The sequence below is a fragment of the Mugil cephalus genome, chromosome 16 (assembly GCF_022458985.1).
Source record: "Mugil cephalus isolate CIBA_MC_2020 chromosome 16, CIBA_Mcephalus_1.1, whole genome shotgun sequence".
Lineage (NCBI taxonomy): Eukaryota > Metazoa > Chordata > Actinopteri > Mugiliformes > Mugilidae > Mugil > Mugil cephalus.
Genome location: NC_061785.1, coordinates 3,713,040 through 3,736,264, shown reverse-complemented (window position 1 = coordinate 3,736,264; position 23,225 = coordinate 3,713,040). Strand labels below are relative to the sequence as shown.

At 40.1% G+C, this 23,225-nt stretch overlaps 2 protein-coding genes across 8 annotated transcripts in view; both read right to left on the bottom strand.

Annotated features, from left to right (window-relative positions):
- The window catches only part of LOC125022862 (protocadherin-15-like), a 217,664-nt gene that overhangs the window by 74,135 nt on the left and 120,304 nt on the right, over window positions 1-23,225 (bottom strand). For all 7 annotated transcript variants that reach the window (XM_047609811.1, XM_047609812.1, XM_047609813.1 and 4 more), the window contains exons 20-23: window positions 17,519-17,647; window positions 3,108-3,227; window positions 2,761-2,946; window positions 1,300-1,536 (exon numbers count right to left, since the gene is read on the bottom strand). In XM_047609811.1, coding sequence (XP_047465767.1) covers window positions 1,300-1,536; window positions 2,761-2,946; window positions 3,108-3,227; window positions 17,519-17,647 — 672 coding nt within the window. The remainder of the gene's footprint in view (window positions 1-1,299; window positions 1,537-2,760; window positions 2,947-3,107; window positions 3,228-17,518; window positions 17,648-23,225) is intronic.
- LOC125022863 lies at window positions 20,877-23,042 on the bottom strand. The gene is made up of 3 exons (XM_047609820.1): window positions 22,668-23,042; window positions 21,399-22,503; window positions 20,877-21,274 (listed from the first exon to the last, which is right to left on the bottom strand). Exons 1-2 carry the CDS (start codon window positions 22,835-22,837, stop codon window positions 21,423-21,425), a joined length of 1,251 nt encoding a protein of 416 aa, XP_047465776.1. The 5' UTR covers window positions 22,838-23,042; the 3' UTR covers window positions 20,877-21,274; window positions 21,399-21,422.

Below are 23,225 nucleotides of genomic sequence, written 5' to 3'. Positions count from 1 at the left end.
AGGGACCCCCCTACCTACTATATGTGTTTTATATTAAACTCAGTCTAGTGCTATTTATAAATATACATTATTATTACAATTTTGCATTCAATATCAAGCTATTCAAATATATATATATATATATATATGAAACCCCCCAGGGGTCACAGACTCCTCAGCTAGATCTTAGCATTAGGTTTTTACTATCATTATAAACTATTTTTAGGGTTTTTAGGGCGTCGGTTTCTTCTCCACTTTTAATGAATATTGTTTTCCTTTATTCTACATAATGGATTTTTAAGTCATGCGTGTGTTTGTGTGTGAAAGATGATGCTCTACAGCTAAATATATGTCACTAAACTCATTTCTGGCGCGTCTGTTACCACGGAGATGCGGTCATACACGCACAGTCCTTTTCACACGCTGCGTCTCTGCTGCTTTAGTGTCGGTTTTGCTTCCAAAATTATTACCTCAGGTCAATACAGTCTTTAGAAACACACATCTGCGTTTCATTATGCAGAGTCTGCAGGCCGTGGCTTTCTGCTTCAACCTTCACAATCACATTTAAGTGATGTTCGGTTCTCGTAACGCAGCTAATGCATTAAATAAAAACAAATAATAAAAACTGGTAAGCGCATAATGGCTACGTCAAACATGTTTTCTGGCAGACCTGGAAGGGGGCGCTGCAGTTTAGTGGTCTCTGAGGGACTGGTGTGGTCGCCCACTGCTCCAGGAGGACTCGCTTAGACGGATTAAGTGGAGAGAACAAACTCCTTGTGTGTGTGTGCACAGATTTATAAATATATACATGATCCCAGATCGAGGTCTATAGGGTTTCAGAGTGAATTTTAGGAATGGACACAAAAGAAGGTAAATAAACTATTTTCAAAGAGCCTACAGGGTATTGGACGGGAGGCAGGAGAGACAAATGTCCCACGGTGCAGCTTTAATATCAGAATTTGACAATAAACCGTTTGTTTACTGGAACTGCTCAGAGCTATTTAACGGTGTGAGACATTTGTGAGACATCATCTCGTCGTTGTAGCCAGTGCTTGCAAGAAAACGAACACCTAGCCTGTTAGCAAACGTGCCTTTGTCCCTGTGTGTAACATTTACGGCAGAGAACAAATAACAACAGTCAATTTCCTTTTGCTCATTTAAACTATTTTGGCATCTCCCTTTTATGCTCAGTCCTGCATGTCCCGCTACACTGACGATGACAATTTAACTCTCCTCCAAACTAACAATTAACTAAAAGAGTGACATTGACATTGAAGCCTCTCCGTGACCAATAAACCGTCTCGTAAACGTGGCGCTCACCATTATTCTGACGGTAACAGAGGCCAGTCCGGGAGGCATGGTCCCCTCCACGTCCACGGCCTCCACCGTGAACGTGTACGTGGGTTCTGGCTGGGCCAGAGCCTCGAAGTCCAGCACCTTGAGGACGGACAGCTCCCCCGTGGTGGGGTGGATGCGGAACAGCCCAGGGATCTCCCGGTCCAAGCCCTCGGTTCGGATCCTGTATGTGAGGTTGGAGTTGAGGTCAGCGTCTATCGCCTGGAGAGAGGAAGAGAAAGGAGGAGGAGTGAGTCAGAACACGGGGATAGAAAGTAAAAATCATCAATACATGTTTTGGTTTTTTTAGATATATTCGCCAGAAGGACGAGAATATGCATGAAGTGGAGCTGGTAGCAGACTTTTTTTCTTTGAGTCTTAAACGCCTGTGGTAGTAGTAACCTTTAAAGTCCAGCTGGTGGTCCACATCTTATTTTCTCTTTTGTAACTGTTCCACAGCGAAGCATCGAGGGAAAACCACTCCTTTTTCTTTTATTATTATTTTAAATTCTGCTACAACCGCGTCTGCAAGTGTTGTGAAATTCGTACCTTGTAAGAACTCTGAATGGAAAGTAAAAGAAAATCAGTTTGATCATTTCAAAGGAGATGAAAGCAAATAAGCAAAATTGAGTCGGGCTACGAGAAAAAAAGAAAAAGAGGGATAAATGTACGACTTGAAGGCACATTATTAACTCTAATCTTAGATGGATCTTTTTTTATATTAAACAACCAGGAACGTGCTTTTACTGAAAGCCTAAAAGTACGAAAATGTGCATATGCTGCTACGTCTGAATGTAATAAAGTTTTCAGTGTCTGAGGACCACGGATGAGAATTAGCTTCTAGCTAAATCTGCCATATTTGTACCAAATGGACAAATAAATAAATAAAAAGCCAGGAAAAGCTGCAAAAAGATCAAATTTGTACATAAAAGATCAGTTTCATTGGTATACTTTGCATCAAAATACATGTTATTATTATGTAAAAAGTGAATAATTCTAACTGTGGTTTGTTTTTTTGTTTTTTTTGCTTTTGCACTGAAGTTGTGACTCTTGCAAATCTTCCTGAACCCTAAAACTAAGGCCCTTAGGTTCAGATATAACTCATGCAGGTTTTTAAGAGCGGCATTGTGAACAGAAATGCTCCTAACTTTTTTAAGACTGGGAGTTGAAAAATATTCAGTTCTCTGTAGGACAATTTATATAATGCAGACTCTCAAAATATCTTTTTTAAGCTGCGCTGTTTATCGATCAGATCACGGCTAAAACCGACCAATAGGTCTTATTTGTCATGGTCTTGAGTTTCATTAAGCACCGTGTAGCAAAATAGGAGATGATTTACACACTGTTTCAGAGTTCATAAGATACTGCATCAGGCATTTTTCCAGAGAGCTTGTAATATTTGGCAATGAACCACCAAGATCTCCATGCATATATGCATCCGCTCACCTTTAACTTTAAGATGACGGTATCTTTCGGGCTGTTCTCCGGTAGATTGACGTGGTAGGTTTGTTGGGTGAACGTGGGGCTGTTGTCGTCTACGTCCAGAACGGTGACGGAGAGCGTTAGCCTGGATCTCCGGGGGTCCACCGCGCCATCCCAGGCCTCCACCATCAGAAAGTAGTGACCTTTCACCTTCAGCGCGACAGAGATTCACGATCAAGCGACACGACGTTACAGCTGGAGATTCATTCTGTCATCTTTACACCGTCACCCCTGCCACTGGTTTACTGTTTCACATTACATCCAACAAACTCTCAACAACCATGCGGAACGAATCTGCGACTCTCTCTGACCTCTCTGTCCAGCGGCACGGCGGTCCTGATGGCTCCCGTGGCATTGATGGAAAATAGCTTCTGGTGGTTGACGAGCCGATAGTGGACCTCTCCGCTGGCCCCCAGATCTGGGTCAGTGGCCTGAAACAAGGCGCGGGATTGAAGAAGAAGAAGAAAAAAAACAATACAGAGAAAGGGGACTTTAGGGTTTTAATCTGCTGTTTGGAAATACAAGCAAATCTTTAGGCTGCCTTTGAGGAAAGTGGGTATTTTAACTAAAAGTGAACTGAGAATTTGTGCATGTCAATTCAGTCTTCCTATTGAATAGAGAAACATATTTAATAGGGGTTGAATGTATGAGTGTAGAAGGAGAGAAAACACGGAAACTTCAAGTGTCATGTCGACTAAATCAGTGGTTCGTTTGGAATATAGAATTTCCGAGTTATAGTGAAGGCATCATGGAAGTCGGCATTTTCTCATCGAAGTCACTGTTAGCGGAAAGATGCAGAGTAAATTTATGAAGTTAGGAGAACAACCAATATTAAATGTTAGGATGTAAATTCTGCAATTTAGAGTTATTAGTGATCTACAGTTATTTTCTGTAGAAAATTGAAAGTGAATTAAATGGCTAAATTGCTAATTCCTCAAATTAATCCCAAAAGTTCCGTCTCAGGACACTCCGAAAGGTCTGGGGTGGGGTGGGACCACTTTTCTTAGATAAAAGTAGGGGAGTCTCCAATGAAAAAAAGGTTGGGAACCACTGGACTACATCATGTGACAGTAACAACATGGCCGCCTCCTACAAGACAGGTGAGGAATCCAGTGGGTTGTTGGTTCATCAAGTGTGGGGAAATACTTCACTAAAGATGAAGCCCATCCTACTGTGACATGTCAGTCCAGAAATACAACTAAAGTGCTACTGCAATGCATTTGGAAAGACAACAACTAAGGCTAACGCTAGCAGAGGAACTATCCAAATCCTCTGGACATCAGTCAGCAATAACTTCACCAAACATCCTGTGGTAACAGAGAGAAGGAGGCTGCATATCTGCAGCATGTAGCACAGAGAACCAAAGAAATTTAGTGAGCAAGTTCAAATTTGGTTTAAGCAGCAGCAGAGACGTGAACATTAATATTTTTACCTTATGATTAGATATTTCACTTTGTTGTTAAATCTGACTCTTATTGAGGTTTCTTAATCTTTGTTTTGTGTCATGTGTGTAAATTGCTTAGTATATAAAAGCCTAGCTAGGGACAAATATTGCAATTTAGCATAAGCTAGAAGTTTTATACATGACATTTTCCCAGTTGTCTGTGACAATGTTGTTTGTGTTGTCCCTGTTAAATAAACAATAAATAAATTGTTGCAACTCATCACTTTCTACTGTAGCAATCAAGATGAGTTTGGAGTCAGTTGACAATGGAGTACCTCAAAGCTCTGTCTTTGTTACTTCGTTATTGTACAGTATGAACCTCCTTTTTTTTGGTTTTATTTACTTCACAGCTGCATTATGTGCGCTGTCCGTTCTCACCATATGTATTCAGGTCAACACTATAGATTTCATTACTTTCTACTGAGTTTTTATTAGTGATATCATCAGAGACTTTCATCAAATAACAGTCGACTTTAAAAAAAAAAAAAAAAAATCTGAACTCCTAATTGGATCGTTTGGACAATTCATCTGTAGCAGCTGTGATCGTTTGACCTAACATGATTTTATCCACTTTCAGTCATAATTAAAATTGGGCGGATTTCTCACATCTCCTCAGGTGTTGCCTCTCCTTTCACTTTACTGCAACTCGTCCAGAGAAGTTAAACTTCCTCTCCTCTCCGGTAGCAGTTGTTAAACTTTTTTTTTTTCCACGGTTAATGAGACAGTGATTTCACTGTGGGGACAGGGGGAGGGTTCCCTTTCCTTTGTTACATGTCTTTCATCCGACTCTCCTTCTCTACATCTACCACGGACAAACGCCGACTCCTTCTTCTCGTTATCTCTTTCAACTAATAAAATAAGACGGGGAGAAGGTGACAAATTGCCAACCGCTGCTCATTTCACCGTGTTTGAGTGTTCGTCCTCACCAATTAGCATTCTGACTGCACTGAAGAAGATGACACCAGAGCGTGGGAGGACATATTAGCGTGTGTTTGCATGTGAAGGGCATGTGAAGGATTTTCTCATGTGGTTCCCAAAGGGAAAATATATATATATATCATTTTGTGGGAGGATGTGTCAAGTTTTAAAATTAATTTCTCCTCATCAGTTTTAGACTTTTTGGCCAGTGTTCACTTTCTAACACAACTCTATTTGAGGGTTTAATACTCAGGATTCAGAGCAAATAGAAATAATGGCCGTAGATTCTCTTTGATAATATTTGACAACATTTGTGATTGACAGGGATGTAACGCTCAAAGAGAATAATAATTATGAGTGAACCTGTTTGGGGTCAAACTAACATCCTGTTAGCTTTAGCTTAGCATAGGTGCAGTAATGCAGAGTTGTCAATTAGCCAGTCGTTTGTAAAAGTGATAAACTAACTCAAGACTTTTCCTAATTACTACCTGTGACCTGTACATTCACATGCAAAGACACAAACACACCAAGCAGCACCTGAAAATCCCCAACTTCCATCAACACACCAGCGTGACTGGTTTTCAGGTGCTGCTTAGTGTCTTTGCACCTCGTAGTGGTGGTTTGCGGAATATGGTCCCAAGTCTATATCTGCCCCCAGGCAGTCTCTTTGTGTTAATTACATTGACATTTGTACTCGATGTGAGCACAGGTCACAAGAAGTAATCAGGAAAATTACCGTTTATTTATCAGTTTTGAGAAAGAATGTCTGATTGGCAACACTACAATACAGCGCCTATGCTAAGCTAAAGCTAACAGCTGTGCTCACTTTAAAAGATAAGTACGTATGTTACGACTCTACTTGTCTAGGGGAAAAGAGGATGGAACACAACACAGTTTATAGGAACTGAAATGGTTATTTATCATCAGGCGTCTTGTGGGATCAACACAATCTCAAGATTTTGCCCGAAAATGTACAAAGGTAAAAAAAAAAGACTCCAACAGAGCGCAACTGTTTGAGATGAAGGAAGGGGAAAGGTTAACAACAACAAAGAATAAAGAGCTCTGAGTCCCATAAAGCAAAAACAACAAACTAACTCAAAAGACCTGGTCCAAACACCACTATCTTGACAAAAATAGCAACACTAGGTGTAATGCTAACATCAAACAAACAGTGATGAATAGATGAAGGAAGGGGAAAGGTTAACAACAACAAAGAATAAAGAGCTCTGAGTCCCATAAAGCAAAAACAACAAACTAACTCAAAAGACCTGGTCCAAACACCACTATCTTGACAAAAATAGCAACACTAGGTGTAATGCTAACATCAAACAAACAGTGATGAATAACACTAAGGGGACAAATAGCAGAGTGCGTGTAGATGTAGGCGGACAGCCGTATATCCTAATGCCGCCCTGGTCCATCCAAGGCGCTAGGATTGGCCAAACGCTGGACCAATAATCTTTTGCAGCAGATCAACAGAACTCCAATCAGTTTCAGGGTCGGGGTCAAAGTGCCCAGAGCTGTGTCCGTAACAACGTGTGGCAACTTAAAAATACATGTGTACGATGAGTTAAAAGAGAAAAGACAAATATGACGTATCGGTATAAAACTGAGAACAGTGAATTCACTGTTCAAACTATGTATGATTTGTAAAAATACTTAAAAAAATAAGAAAAAGGGAGTAAAATCCATGATTCATTTCATTTTAATTATATTTTAATCTTATTCTACTTTATTTTTACTTTTACCTGTCTAAGTTTACCAGCCGTCCCATAAATCTGGACCTGTGAGGATTTCTAACAGCTTTTTTTTGGACACAAAATGTAACTAATGTGGGGAGTTTTATTTTGTACTTTTATTGGTTCATCCTACAGGTCCAGACTTGTTAGAGACACTGTCGTAGACATTACTATGCAGAAACAATAGTTTTCTAACACAAGTTTAAATTAATGTAAATACTCAAAATATCTGAAAGAGTTTAAGGCATGTATATGTAAATGTGTTTTGGATATTTCCCTTGTTGTTTTGTGAGCGTTTGCTAACTCTTAGTTATCTTCTGCTTCAGACCACAGCTACCCTGTTTCATATAAGAGTTTTCTAAGTGTAAAAAGAATTAATCCTGAGAAACTGAGGAAGGAGCACACTGTCGTTTCCTCTGATTATTCCTCCCTGTTTTCCAGGGGGCGTACTAAGAGCTTGGAGCCACATACCCACTAATATCCCATCATTATTCTGAAAATAACTACAATCTCAATTTGATGTAAAAAGTTCTTTCTCCGACTATAGCATTTACCGATAAAGGAAAATGTGTTGATGCTTGTCAGGTTGTAAGGAGCTGTGCAGTATACAGCACTTGCCTGTTTCCAGTCGACAAACCAAAATTAGTCATTCGGTTGGTTCTTCTTGGACACAGACAGCAAATTCATTTTAATAACGAACATACTGCAAAACAGTTCCTATAGGATTCACTTCAATTAGTTTTTATAAATGAAAAATATTTCCTGGGGACCAGCTTCAGTACTGAACTGTTTATCAGCTGTTACAGGTATAACTACATCGACCTTAAACCAACCAATATATCTCAGGCAATTTATTTGTCATGATGGAGCAATTAATGTGTTCTATGTTGTAAAAATAGGGAAAAAAGGGGGAGATTTGCACACTGTTTCAGAGTTTATATGATACCGAAGTCTTTTTTTTCCCAGAAAGTTCCTAACCTTGCAGTTAACCAAAGAAACTATTAAAAAACTAAGTACCAACCCGTGAATAGCAAACTAACCTATCCTTTTCTTCATATACTTAACTTTGACTGTATTATGAGCTTGTTGGCTGAATGTCACACTGTTGTTGTACTAACTTCCTGACCTACTGCATGCACACAATAATTGGAAGTGGTTCTGGTTGGAACATTTGTTATCAACAGGTCCTTGGATATAAATATCAAGCAAATATCACAACGCTGACCTTTTTCGGAAAACTGGGTTAAGGACCCAGAGAGGGAGGCTGTGTACACAGAGTCTAACAAGTCTGACACTGGTGGGAAAACAGAAATATTATTTAGGAGTATATTAATTTTCATTAGGAAGACAAACCAGAATATTCTGTGTGGAAATGTACTCTCACTGGGCTTCTGTGTTCAAACTAGTGACGTGGGATCAATACCAAAATATCGATACTTCAGATACCAGGTCTTTATACTCTAAAATAGATTCTCAAATCAAAATATCGATACTTGCAATACTTCAGTCATTGGAGGTAATGTAGGAACGCAGTGGAAAGTAACTAAACTATTGAGTTGTGGCAACACAACAAACCTTGTGAAACACCTCAAGTTAAACCACAACACAGAATACGAAAAATTATGATTTAACTTATGTCTTTCATTTTAGCGTTTTTAGTGATTCACATATTTTGTATAATTGTGTCCTCTGTTTAATATTCTTTGAATTTACCAGACACATTAAGATGTATTTACACAAAGTATCGATATCAGATCGGTATCGCCGATACCAGCCTGAATTTTACTCAGTATCAGATCAGAAAGGAAATTTGTGGTATTGAACATCACTAGTTCAGATCTGGATAAACCCCCACATCATCTGGGGAGCAGTTTATAATCTGATATGTCTAATGGATCTCTACCACTGTTTCAGAACCAAGAACGGGTGTTTTATACCATCATGACTTTCATTTGTGAATTCTTACTTAGATTTATTTATTTTTTAGTTAGTTAACAGCTACAAGGACAGAATATTTTAAAAGGCTCACATAACAAAAGAACACTTATCACTTACAGTGATTGTTTCTTATTATTTATAATAGGTTGTTTGGTTCTTTTTTTGAACAAACAAGAGAAAACTGTTGAGTACAGTCGGTCTTTCATGTGACCCAGGATGCATTGCGAGCATGCTACCAAAGGAATGCAGACACATGCGTCCCAGACCACCTCCGGATCTCTCAAATGCAACATCAATGCATCCTGTCCCCAAACATGGTGGTTTGCAGGTATTTGTTAATTAACCAGAATACTACAATTAGGAGTTTTTTTTTTTTTAGATAATTAGCTCCAACAAGCTGTTATTAGGGAAGACTGGGGGTAGCAAGTAAGTTCAGCACAGCATCAAATCCTCCTGTCCCAAATTTAACCAAAGCATTAGGGACAGAAAAAAAAGAAGAAGAAGAATTAGTGTGCACTTTTTCTAAAACCCACTTTTGCTGAGAGACTGAGTACATACAGATGTGAGGGAGGTTGCACAACTCGACACAAAAGATGAAAACGAAAGCATTTCTGTGAGTGATGCCAGCTGGATTTCAGTTGTGATGTTAATGTGAAAGAATAAAGAAAAAGGGTAAAAGAACCCTGAAATGATGGGAGAAACAAAAATGAAAAAAATAAAATGAATGCATGAAACAGCACACAAGTTCATCCATAGGCCTGGAGGGACCTCAAACCAGTCAAACTGTAGACGAAAACCTCGAGGTGAAGTTAACGGCCAAATTAATGCTTTAGTTTGTCCATATTTTATAAAGTAATCTTCTAAACATCTTCAGTAGCTTAACTGTCAATACTGTCAGCCAAATGTGTTGATCTAACCCCCATTACTCAAATCACATCCCACTTTATTTATTTCATCACTTGCTGTTGCAGTGACCCATTTTTGACTGTTTTCCCAATCTTGGATGATTAAAGTTTCATAATAACTCATAACAGCGTCTATCAGAGATCTGTCTGTCTGTCTGTCTCGCCAGTGTTGTGTTGACTCTCGGAGAGAGAAATGAAGTCCTCGGGATGTGATATGTATTCAGTGATTCATTACTGGGGCTAAAACAATGTTATAAATTTAATGGAGCATCCAGCGTTTGGGTGATTATCATGGAGCGTTTGTTGAGAGGGAAAAATTTAATAGGAAGAAAGAAAGAAAGGAAACAAAAGATATATTCTGAGTTTAATTTTTTAAAGAACTATATACACCAGTCAGCCACTGAATAACTTTGACAATTCAATGTTCTGCTGGGGGAAATTTTGGACATGGTATTCAATCATGTGGATGTTACTTGGAAATACAGAACCCACCTAGACCAGACCAGACACCCCCCACCCCATAGAACCTTCAGGAACAACTCAAAAGAACATGAAGAACACTTCAAGGCCTCCAAACTGTTGTGTTTCTAAGGAAAGCTAAAGTCTGCCAGATTCTGATTAGCCTAGCTTAGCTTAGCATCTATAGAACTAGCAGCTAAGAGATGAAGCCGACACACCAAGTGCCAAAGACTGGCCTTTTAAGGCTGGCTTGAAAAAGCCTGTCAGTCCTCACATACCTACAAGTAAAAATGTCAGATCAATGTTATTGTTCTCTGTAGCTAATTTCCACATGTCTGTAATTCACACATTTAAATTATACCAAGGTATAAAGTTACGCATAGTTGAAGGCAACTCTGACTGGCAGGTCTAACCGAAGCTTAATTCACACCTCTATGCCCATGTTTGAATTAGACAGACATCTAACATCCAAGATGGCGACGACCAGTCACTCACACTGAGCTTCAAAACGTCCCTCCGGACAGTGGAAGAAGTAATGAAAGGTTCAGTCATCAAGAATTTCCTTCGAGTGTAATGAAGTTGTAACTTACCTAATTTAAAGTCAGAGTGGGAGCTGTGGGGAAACAAGTAGCTTGGCAACGCTAGCTTACTGTGCCAGAATATAGCTGTGTCTGAAATTACTCCCTAGTTCACTCAGTCAGTAGACACCACTGGGAGATTTTGACACTTGCTAATTAACTTAATTTTATGTCATCAGCTATTTACCGCAGACACTCGGGATGTTGTGTGGTGGTTGTTGAAGGTCCGCTCCGCCAGTTCTGCTGCCGAGAGAGACATCGAGAGACACTGCAGCTGAGAAATCAGGGCGGCTTAGGTGTCGTGGGAGTTACTTCCAGGACACTCACTAACAAACAGAGCTGGGCTGGTGTCTGACAGCGAATGCACCATTAATTTGCTCTGCAGAGTGTTTGACTGCTGGTTGTAGCAGCTACATAAATTGTGGAGAGACTATGAGTGCTCCATCACGTCAGACGGTCAATCCATCGAAACACTACAGGACGAACACCATTAATGTACACCGATCAGGCATAACATTATGACCACCCTTGGGGCTCAAAAACAGAATGGACATGGGCCTCCTGGGGGTGTCCTATTTGTGTCCTATGGGTTGAGGGGAGGGGCCTCTGTGAATAAGTCCACAGATACTTGATCAGTTTGGGATCTAGTGGATCTATTTGGAGGTCAGGTCAGCACCTTCTGCTGGTCTTTGTGTTTTTTTGAGTTGTTCCCAAAGTGTTTTTCATGTGCATCTAGCTGGGGATGGCTGCTGCCATCAAGGAGTGTCATTGCTATGGGGTGGGGGGGTCTGGTCTAGGTCTAGGTGGGTGCTACATGTCTAAGTAACATCCACATGAATGAATGCCAGGTCCAAAAGTTTCCCAGCAGAACCCTGAATTGTCACAAGATGATCAAAGTTATTCACTTCTCCTATCAGTGGTCATAATGTTGTGGCTGATTGGGGTACATAGTTATTTTAAGTTTTTTTTTCAACTTAAAATATATTTCTTTCTTTCTTCCATTCTCTTATTCAATTTTCCACTACTCCAAACAGTCCATGATAATCACCCAAATGCTGGATGCTCCATTAAATTTATAACATTGTTTTAGCCCCAGTAATGAATCTCTGAATACATATCGCATCCCGAGGACTTCGTTTCTTTCTTCTAGAGTCAACATAACGCTGGCGAGACAGACAAACAGACAGACAGATCTCTGATAGTTGCTGTTTGAGTCATGAGGTTTGAATAACATCCACACAAATAAAAAGTCCAAAAGTTTTTTAAGAGAACACTGACTTGTCTCAAGATGTTTTTTATGGTCATAATGTTATGGCTGACTGATGTAAGTCCATGTAAACGGACAGCTGTTTGCCTCTGCTGACATAAATAACAGATTTTTTTTTTGGATATATAACAGGGAAACCTTATTTTCCATTCAATCTGCCTACAGCAAAATTGTCACATTCTCTGTGCTGGATTAAGTCGCATAGGCTGGATTAATCGCATGGTGTCAGACATATTGATGACTGCAGCTCCTGGAGTCAGGTGCTGCACAAGGTAGACGGCTTCTCTCTGCCTCTATCCTCCCTCTGTGCTGTCGTCCTCACAGTTCTCTCGGCGTAATTACACAGCCAGACAGTTAAAAGCCGGGAACACAATAGAATTAATGTCTCGGGCTGCCTCACGTCTGCCGCTCTTCAGCGTACACAGAGCCAGAAAAAGACGCCAACTGAAACATGCACTATTATCTCCACAATCACTCGTGTTCGGGCGCTTGTACCACGTTCTTTCGTTTTCTTACCTCCTCCTCTAATGTAATTCCTAGATGTAGTGAGAGAGGAGAAGAAGCTGCGCATGGAACAGAATTAGTTGTTAGGCACATTTCTTTTACTGCACTAATAAACGTAAGTATTTTAGCTGCGAGCAGGTCTTTTTTTTTTTTTTTAAGTAAGTTATGCACCCAGACAGGTCATCGCTAGCAGGCTTATTCCTGAATTGTGTGTGTGTGTGTGTGTTCGTGTGACTGAACTTTATATAGTGTGGTGAGTCATCAGTTAGTAGTTTTCTGCAGGGGGAATGCACCTATCCACATAAATGCCATGTAAAATGTTATCGTACCTGCTTTAGCACTTTGTGTTTTCAAGGGTCAGGAAGACTACAAGTGATCACATGACCAAGCTCAGATGGATGACGGACAAAACCATCGTATTAGCCTCCTGAGACCCTGCGTCCTCATATGGGGACGTTAAGTTTTATCGTGGCAGCTTCTTATTCTGCTTCATTTAAATTTTTATCTTCATAACTAGACACTAGTTGGTGTAAAAACATGATAGCGGTTACGTAAGATACAAAACCTCAATTTTAAAGTCAAAATTGGTCTATTTGTGCTTATTAACTTTTCTAGCTTCATATTACACAAATTCTTTCAAAAGTAACGAGCTTGAACTTGGCTAATTAGCGAGGATTCAAGAACGTTGGGACTTGATTATTTCATTATTCTGTTTTTGCACAGCAATGTTCAGACATGTGCAATTAACAGTTTTATATTTTGTTACATATTGGTGACTTTATTATAATATTGAATACTATATGAAATAATCCCAGCGTCCACACATGAGGACATTTTTTCCCCCAAAAAATTACTTCTTGTACAAAGACGACGCTTAGTTTTTATACTTCTTAGATCGTGCTAATCTACAAATAAAGAGAAATAGAGAAATTAAAAATGAATACGCAACAAAAGCTCAGGTCTCAGGAGGCTAATGTAAAGAGAGAATAATACGTTTTCTCCTTAGAGATGTTTACAACTTGCACATTGCACAGAACTTTATCAACCACATTGTAAGGAAAGGTAATTATGCCATGAACAAGCCTGCATTTTTTTTATTAGTATTATTATTATTATTATTTCTATCAACAACTAACTGCAGCGAACAATTTCACTGATTCAATCCTCTCTCTGAGGTTGAAGGTGTGAAAATCAGCGAAATCATCTGGAGGAAAAGCCTCTCGGTCCTCGCGGTGGAAAACGACTGCCTGACCCTCGCAGCCGAGGGAGAACCAACCTGTGAACCGATCAAGAGGTACTCCGGTGAGCAGCTGGCTTGATTTAAAGCATTTGATTGTGAAGCTATGCACGGCATTACGCCCTGTTGATTCAGCAGGAATGTCAAAAGATAATCATCAAGCTATGATGGAAGGTCATCCTCTGCTTTATATTTAAAATCCATCAACTGGCTGCGGAAATTCTTGAGCTATTTGCCTGCATCTGCAAGTTCACCTTGGGTGGTGACGTGCAAACCACAAATAAAAAAATCACAAACAATCTGCACATTGGGATAATATCTCTTCAACATCTCTTCATATTCTCTGCTGTTCTGACCTGATTTCCTGTTGGGTACTCTCTGGTCTCTTTACCCTGCAGCTATTCCTCATACTCCGACTACCAGCTATTAATATTTAGGTCCTATATTTAAATGCTCTTTACCCTCAGCTCTCAGCTCTTTAGTCGAGGCTCTGTTGTTGCCGCCTTCAGCTAATTTAATATGGCTCATTAATTTGTGATAGCAAACAAACACATGTGCGTCACAAGTGCCTAGTTGAACTTACTAGATGTTGCTGCACATCTCCCAACCAATCAGACTCCACATCTCAGAAGCCATGCATCTTTGATGGTTGTTGAACCTTTGATTACATCCAGGCGTTTCTCTTTAAAACAGAAACCGTGTCTTAAACTCATTAAAGTGAGATTAAGAATGCAGCCACACTCCCTTCACTGTGTCGTCTCGCTTCTCCTCCACGTCTTTCACCTCTCCCTAGCCTCTTCCTGCCATTTCCCTCCCGCCACCCGAACATGTCGAGCTTCCAGCCCTCTTTCCGTCTCCACCCTGCACCTGCAACCCAAGGTCACGACCATTCATTCTTCCGGAAATCTGCTTAATGCCTACAGGTACGGACCCTGGTTTGGAATGAGGCCCGGAGTCGTGCCTTGCTCTGCTCGCTGAGGGATCACGCCGTCTGTTTTGTTTTTGGAATATGTCCAAGGGTCCTTGAAAGGGAGGAAGTTCAGGATTGGAATACTTTCAAGTGCCCTCTCTAGAGATTAGGGTGGATTTTTGGATGTTGAATTTGGAACGTGCCCAAAGGTCTGAGCGAGAGTTAAAATGTGGAATGCTTGGAATGAAATGTCCTCTTCACGAATAAGGGATTTACAAGTTTGGAGTTGTGCCCAATGGTCCAAAACACACACACACACAAAAAAAGAGAAAGACATTGAACTTCTAAGTTTGGGACCTGTTAAAAGTATGACTCGCTCAGAATCCTGGACAAGGGTCGTATATTTTTCTCAGGGGTAGTCCTAAGTGTTGAACCAAAGAAGCGTGATTAACATTTAGAACCTGGCAGAAGTGTCAGACTGATCAGAGACCCCCCGCTGACACCGCCGTGGAAAGGCTATGATTTAAGCTTGGAGCAAATCCAAGCGAGCACGCAACCGAGGGAGCATCTTTAAAGATCAGAGCCTATCAAAGTGTCAGATTTAGCCGTGGCCTCTGTCTGGAGAATACATAGCTATTAGATCTGGAACAAGTCCAGGAGTCTTTGTGGTAAGTGGAGAAGAAGAAGGTGCTGACGCAGGTGGAAACATCCCACAATGTTTTTACTTATTTATTTATATTTTAGCATATTTCATCATGTTTAGCCCTTTGAGAGCAGAGATGAATGCAAACAGACGAACTATAGCAAACATACCTGCAGAAACTGTAAATCATTACTGGTAAAATGAAAACACTCAAATCTGACTTTGAATTATTGCCATTAGAGTCAAATGTTCTGCTGCAATACTTCTAATGATGGAACTGATCAAACACTGGATCTTATAATTACATATTGTCAACAGTTTGTTCTCTTAAAAAAAAAAACTACTGTCCCTTTAAGAGAAATTAACGCTTCATTAAAGGTGATTAGTGCAGAATCCACCTGTCATGGGTCCATGTTTAAAGTGACTTTATAGTGAGCAGGTTTCCCAGGCTAATACAGCGACTCATAACTTTTAAGTCCATTCTCACTCACACTAGGACACTCACAAGGGGACACACTTGCATGAAGTTTAAACTCTACAAGAACCCCTGCGTCCTGTCTACCTGCAATATGAGCACAAAGCCCTGTGAGTATCACAGCAGGCAGGTCTAATTACAAAGCTACCACCGTTTACAGAGTTACGTCGCTGATCTTTGGTCCCCACTGTAAAAGATTATAAGAGCTAAATTTAATTACAGCCTCTGAGAATCTTTGTGCGCTGCGTATGTGTGTGTACTTCATTACAGGCGTTGTGGGGACACTAATCTGTTTATGCACTCGCAGCGCGGGGACCGGCTTCCCTGCTAGGGACAAATAAGACTCCATTATAGGAATTATGTTACTGCAAGGTGACTAAAAGGTATAAATATAAATTATATGTCCCGCGCGTTGTCGCCCTCACAACGGGATCATAGACACGTGGGTCAGGCTAAGATGAAGTGATGCGTATCGCTACATTCTCTAGTGGTAGAGGAGTAATAGAGACAAGTTTAATATGTCATGTTGCATGTTTTCCTGCTGAATTGGGCTTTTTAATGTGAGACACGACAAAAAAAAGTCATCTTTCTACTGTGATACTTGTCTCTACTCTGGCATATGAGCTATTGTTGTGAAGCTATTTTTCTTCTGCAGAAGTCTGTTATGTCCAAATATGGTCATATCCTTTCTAATGGCAACCAATCGTAAAAGTAGAAAGAACTCTTATTGGTTGGTGTTGATTTCTGATGACGTGATTCGTTCATGAGTTTATCATCAGTTTATATTCATTAAGGACATTTAAAAGTGCCATGAAGTCTCCTCTAAGAAGGAAATTACAGCTCAAATTAACAAGAAAAGTCAAAGAAAAGACAGATGAAGGAGAAGAGACGGGAAGTCAGACTCATCTGAGCTCACCCGGCCGTAAATTGTCTTCGGTAAAAGGAGACGAAGGTGGAGACGATCAGCAGTGGATCATCATTCATGTTTCACACTTGAATGAACTTATTGAGAATTTGATCCGATATTTTGATATTATATATATATATGCTGATATGATTATATGATATATTTTGAAGGATGTGAGTAGATTTGATTTTGGTTCATAGTGGTTTCCAATAAAAATAGACATGATTTTACAATATGAAACTTTAAAGGCTGTTTTCTCAAAATGAGTTTTTCTGCTCCTCTGAACCACAAACCTCCACCTCAGTAGCTCTAACACAAACCAAACTTTACACATTTATTCCTAAATACATCCTGCAGGTATTTATAAAGGGGATTTTGAACCTCACTTTAGCCATTATTCAGATTTCTTTTTGGAAATGTATCATATAAATTCACAGAAAAACTAGTAATAAAAATAAATATTCTTTCATTGTGATATTAGTTAAATTTTACCCTGTTCACCTGTAGTGTCTCGCCTTAATTGAACATGTTGAACACTCTCAGGGAGTAATTGATACCTTGAGACAAACTGTGATCTAAACTTGACGTTTTTGTTCATGACTCATCATTATAACAATAGACTGGCTGCAGGAAAGTAGCTGAAACAAAGCGTGCATATGGAACACATTAGCATTTAAACGTGGTTTGAGCGCGGTCAGGTGAACTACATGAATATTAATGAAGCAAAATGTATTTAAAACCGCAGAGGAGAGGGAGCAGGAGGAGGGAGGTGCTGTGTGTAGGTGTGAATCCTCCTACCTTGACCTGTCCAACGTAGGCGTGATCCTGCTCCTCGATGACAGTGAGGTTCACTGGCAGTGAGGAATTGAACTGGGGATCATTGTCATTAACATCTGTCACCACGATGTTCACCGTCGCACTGGAGGTCTAGACACACACACACACACACACAGTGTTGTGTTATCATTCTGGTCAGTTCTGAGACTGATTATTAAAGTACAGAGGAGAGAGGATCCGTCTTCATATTTCACACAGATTTTTATTTCCCCACCTCGGTCTGTGTGTCGCTCTCGCTAACCTTGCTACCTTACATAACCGACTAAAGAGCCCATTTTGCTCACTAATTAGTTGTACTCTGGTCCCGGCTGCTCCATCTCTTTGTGCTTGTTATGACTGTGCACTCCAAGAATAAATTTAAAAATAAAATAAAAAATCAGTTCATTTGTGGTTTGCTGTGTCTTCTCTTGCAGAGTTATAAGGTGTATTTGTATTAACCCTTTCACAACCACAACCTCTGCACTAAAACTGAACTCTGTTCTGCTGTGTGATCGAATCAAATAATGAAAAGCATGAAGGGGAGAACAGAAACAGGCGAGTAATACCTCATCCTCCAGGTCTGCAGAGGTACTTACTGCAGAGGGAAATCTTTGGTTGATTAGACATTTTATATATATATATATATATATTTTATACATGAATCCAACATATTTCAGTAAAGGGATCAATGGCGGCATCATTCAGTGATACAGGAGTTGTCTCAACAGACCTGTCAATCTAAGCCTCCTGTACACAATAGGCCCCGCCCCTTTCGCTGCTGAACCAGTCATGAAGTCTTGTATTACACACTGACTCTGTCAGGTTTCCCACAATTGGTAGAGAGGCTGTTCAGTCCCCAGGTGAAGTGTTAGCAGAAGAGAGGCTAACAGTGCAGCTAACTCCCATCAGCCAACTACTGAGGCCAAAATGACTGGAGTCTCTACTACATTAAATCCTGGAATTGTGAATTATTTAGCTAAGTTTAAATAATTTGGCTATGTCTAACTGTGATATGCAGGTATGTTTATGTTTCCAGCAGTTGCATGGCCATTGAAATAAAAAGAATTAATATTTGAACCTGTGCATTATTTGAACAGATTAATATTGAATGTAAAAATGACAATAATAAAAATATATGTTCATAAACAGCACTAGGCTGAGTTAAAACACATAGGCAGAGGGTCCTTACTTAATCCCTCCATCAGTTTGGGGTCTGTGGCCCGAAAAACTCTAGGTTATAATGTTCATACATGGACTCTACACCAAGACAAACCGTTCATGATGTCAACCATAGGTTTAGTGAAGGGTGGCAAATTACTGTACCCATTCATGTAATTATTCCTATCTTTAGAAATACATAAACTAGGGATTAATGCATGGTGAATGGGTAAAACAGCTAAAAAGGTGTAATTACCTTTGATGTAAAGTTCAACAGTTTAACATGGAAGGCTGTGGGAACTGATTTAGACTTGGAGACAACCTCATGTGGCCATTGGAGAATATTTGGGACTTTGCAGTGGCTTCATTTCCCAGCACAGGAAGTCGGCGCTGGAGTTTATTTAGAGACATTATTAATTGCCCACACACCCTGATATGACACTGAGGGCAAAACGAGTCCCGGTGGCTTATGAGCGCAGATCAGCCAGAAAAGATGAAGTGCTGCCTTCAGCTGAGTGCTCTACTCCTGCTTCATCCGTTTCTGCTCGTAGCTGTCCACTCGAAAACTAAATATTAATTGTCTACTTTGTGGTTTTGATGAGTGTCAGTATAAAACTACTGCTTATTTTGTCACTTTGTTACTGGTATTTTAAATTGTTTTATGTGATTTGAATTGGGGAGGCTCTGGGGCTGGCGTAATTCAAAATGGAGGAGAAGGACTTTTGGCTTGGTCTGTAATTGGCTGGTGCTAACATTTCTGGAGAAGGGCAGCCAAGGGTCACAGAAAGGCCATCTGACAAAAAACGCAGCCAACTCATTCGAATGTGACTGTTGCTTTCCCCCAGGGGGTCATCTCCACCAGAACAAACCAACACAAACATCTTTTGTGCCATAAGATGGAAGACGAAGCTCATTCTGAAGAAACTCCTGAGTGGGGATGTCCTGATCACGCATTTTTTAAAATTCACGGCTGATCTGATCTTACATAAACAAAATGTCCTCCCGTGTAGATTCATTAAAGCTTTTTGCATCTTAAGTGTTAATATACCTTGACTGGGTTGATCGATATTTGTCTCCTGGACTTTGTCTCAATTAAACTTTATTCAGAATTCAGTGTTTGATGTTGTTTCTGTGCAGCCTTTTCCAATCCATTTTAATTTTTATGGTGTCCAATCAAGTTGGTAGTATTGAAGAACGAGCATCTACTACCACCTCACCAAACACTGCATGATTTACAAAATTTCTCTCTGACTGACTTCAAATTGATATTCAGAAAGTTTATCATGTGTTTCTGGTTCCTCTTTTTCCTCATCTTTGGTTTTTGTCAGATGTGACACTAGCCAACAGCCCATATAACCAAAGAAGAAGAAGAAGAAGAAGTCATTAGCTGCGTTTCCATTACACTTTTTTCGCAAAATGAAAGTGATATTTCTGAAATTTTGATAAAGTACAATTGCTCTTTGTACATGTCCCATAATTCTCTTAAGTGCTCGTCGTGCGAGACGTTGAGGAAATGGATTTTAAATAAACTGGTCACAGGATCCCCTGCATCATCTCCAGTGACGCCAGTGACGGGGAAATGAGGAAAAAGTGTTTCCATTACAAGGTTTAAGATCACGTTGTATCGATTTGTCTGAAAAACCACCTCATGAGAGCGTAAAAGTGTTTTAGTGATATCTGAGAGATTTTTCGAAATGTTTCTATTACCAATTTTGCAGGTTTTGTTTGCATTTCTAGGGGAAATGGAAACACAGCAATTGTCTTTTTCTTTTTTTTTTTGCTAGCTTCAACACTAGACAACGAAGGAGAATAAGATGTTTTGATGCTACAGAGATGGGGTTTTGGTTTGTGGAAGACCTAAAATAAATGACTACAAAGGACTGGACTTGGCGTAATGCATTACTTATTACTGTATTCAAAGTAAGTACTTACATTATAATATTACTGTCTTTGAATTGTAAGGGATTACTTTACTTTTCCATTACTTTTAAGTTACCTTTACCAAAAATAACTGGAAATATGGATTTTGTGTTCTCAGTAGATCTTATTTTATTGAATGTAGCTCATTTCCACATCCAGTTAAAGGTTATGTGGTATGACACAATGACTAAGCTAGGCTAACATATATTAACATTAAGAAAAATGCAAACAGTTTTTTTTTTTTTTTTTTTTTTAATTTCAAAAGCAAGTGAAGAGAAGTAAGCAGCATCACAGGTGCCAAAGTCAGCGAATCAATCCCTGGCCCTCCAGATGTCAGGTGGTCCTGGTGTCCAACACGATGATGATACACGCTCAAATTCTGACCTATTCGTAGGCGTCCTCCTGCTCCACTGGTCTCATCTAGCAGATTCCAGCAGAGGAAAAGGTAAACCCACAAACAGGTCAGGAACAGGAGGTGTCCCCACATTCAGGTGACCCCCTCCTCCGCTGTTCTCTGACTCGCAGCAACTAGCGGAGGGGAAGGTGTCCCCAGATGTAAGTAACCCCCTCCTCCACTGCTCTCTGACTCGCAGCAATCAGTGGAGGGGAATGGGAGGGGAAGTGGGTTAACTTCCTGCTTGAGCTCTGAGTTGGATTCATCTAGAAAGATAAGACGAGATAAGACTTTAACAACAGAAGAACAGTGCAAAACACAAATAATAGAACAATGTAAAACAAGAGAAACTATAGAACAGTAAATATGTTAAGGTACAAAAATATTTACCGGTGAAGATGAAGATGTTAAACTTTAAAACACCAGTATTGTGAGACCGTATGTAGGGTAGGTTAAAGTTCTTCCTAACGCTGTGAAAAACTCTGTGATGGTGCCAGGTTCCTCGGAGTGTTTTTTCAACTGCTTCTTAAAAGAAGATACAATCAAGTTTTCAATATATGGATCCTTTAAGGTCATAAGCACCCCCACAATTTTCTTGGAGCAGTGCAGTGTTTTACGGAGCTCCTTGAGAATGGCCTTGTCCACTTTCTTCAACTTGTTTAAGTTGATATTTAAATCTTCGCTGTTGACCTCATCCCAGATTTTGTTGAACAGCCACTGGTAGATGTCATCTAGGGAATCTGTAGCGCAGATCAACTCTGACTTTTTAAAGACCCGTGAAATCAGGTCCTTTGTGACACTGCTCACAAATACTTCTTCCTTTGGTCTTGTGTCCTCTTCTGGGTTGTCCTCAGATGTAAAGGCGGACACCAAATCTGTGTCTTCACCAGATGTGACCTCTGTATCATCGGGTGTCTCTGTTGGTGCCAGAGGTGACCTTTTGGAAACTGTCTTTTTGAAGAATATCTTTATCCTGCTTGCTAGAGACACGTTGCGGTCTAGAGCAGGTTTCTCTTCCACACATTCTGCGACATCACTTTTTATAGACTCCAGGTCTTCTCGGTCTTCTTGGGTGTGTCTGGGTATGGAAATGTCTGGGCTGCATTTCAGCTGCAGCGGTTGATGTTTGGACATCACTCTTTTCTTCTCTGTGCACTCTTGCAGCATTTTGATGGTGCGATCAACCATTTCATCCACTGTTAGTAGAGCAGTGGTGTACTTTCTATATGGATTCGCTGGGTACATGCGAACGAAGTACATGGAGCTGACAGACGCTGCTGCTGCTTCTTTGACGATGATGCTCGTCAAAGGGTGCGAGCTCTCACGGCAGACCTCATCTGGAACGTCCAGAGCTTGAGCGAAAGCTCGAGGTAGTGCGTCCCCCAAACTAGACGACAGGTACTCCCAAGGTTTAACTCCTGTCCTTGCAACTTCCGCCAGCGTTGATTGTACAATGAGCGCCATCATGTTGGTTAGCAGCTCCACCAGCATGTACCTTGAATAAATAAATTAATTAATTTATTTGTCAAACAAACGTATAGAAATATGTAACCATTTTGTATACAAAGAAATAATGACTACAAAACAACAACAAATAAACAGAAGGCAATAAATAATAACAGAAACAAAGCTCATTTGTTTGAAAAAGAAGAGATGTACCTGGTTTCGTCATCAGGGTTTCCTGAGAGCAAAAGAGCCCACTGCTTGGGTTCAATCCATTTGAAGAAAGAATCCACAATGGGGCGGATTGTGTCCACTGTAGTAGGAGGAGGGTCCTCTTCCCGTGGACTGGTTGTTTGGTCCATGGCGTTGGTTGTCTTTGTTGCCATATCACTCAAACTTGGTTTTCGTCTTGAAAATGTCTTCTCTGAACAAGGTTAAGTTATCACGAACTGTCTTCTTAGTGTAATGACTACTAACTGAATGTCAACGGAATTTGTGAGCTTTTGTTTACCCTCCGGAATGCTGAGGTACCATAGGACTGTGACATCATCACTTACTTCCTGATGGAACGTGACATCATCAGTGAGAGCCGGGAGGACTTCATTCCATTGTATCCTGAGATCTGCCTATCTACAGTGTCTATAAAATCAATAATTAAATAAATACAAAGCCTTGGAAAGAGATTTTCATAAAATACTGTGAATGAATGATGAACTGTGAATGAATACTATCTGAGTCAGAGATAATTTCAGAAATTTGAGTCAGAAACACCAT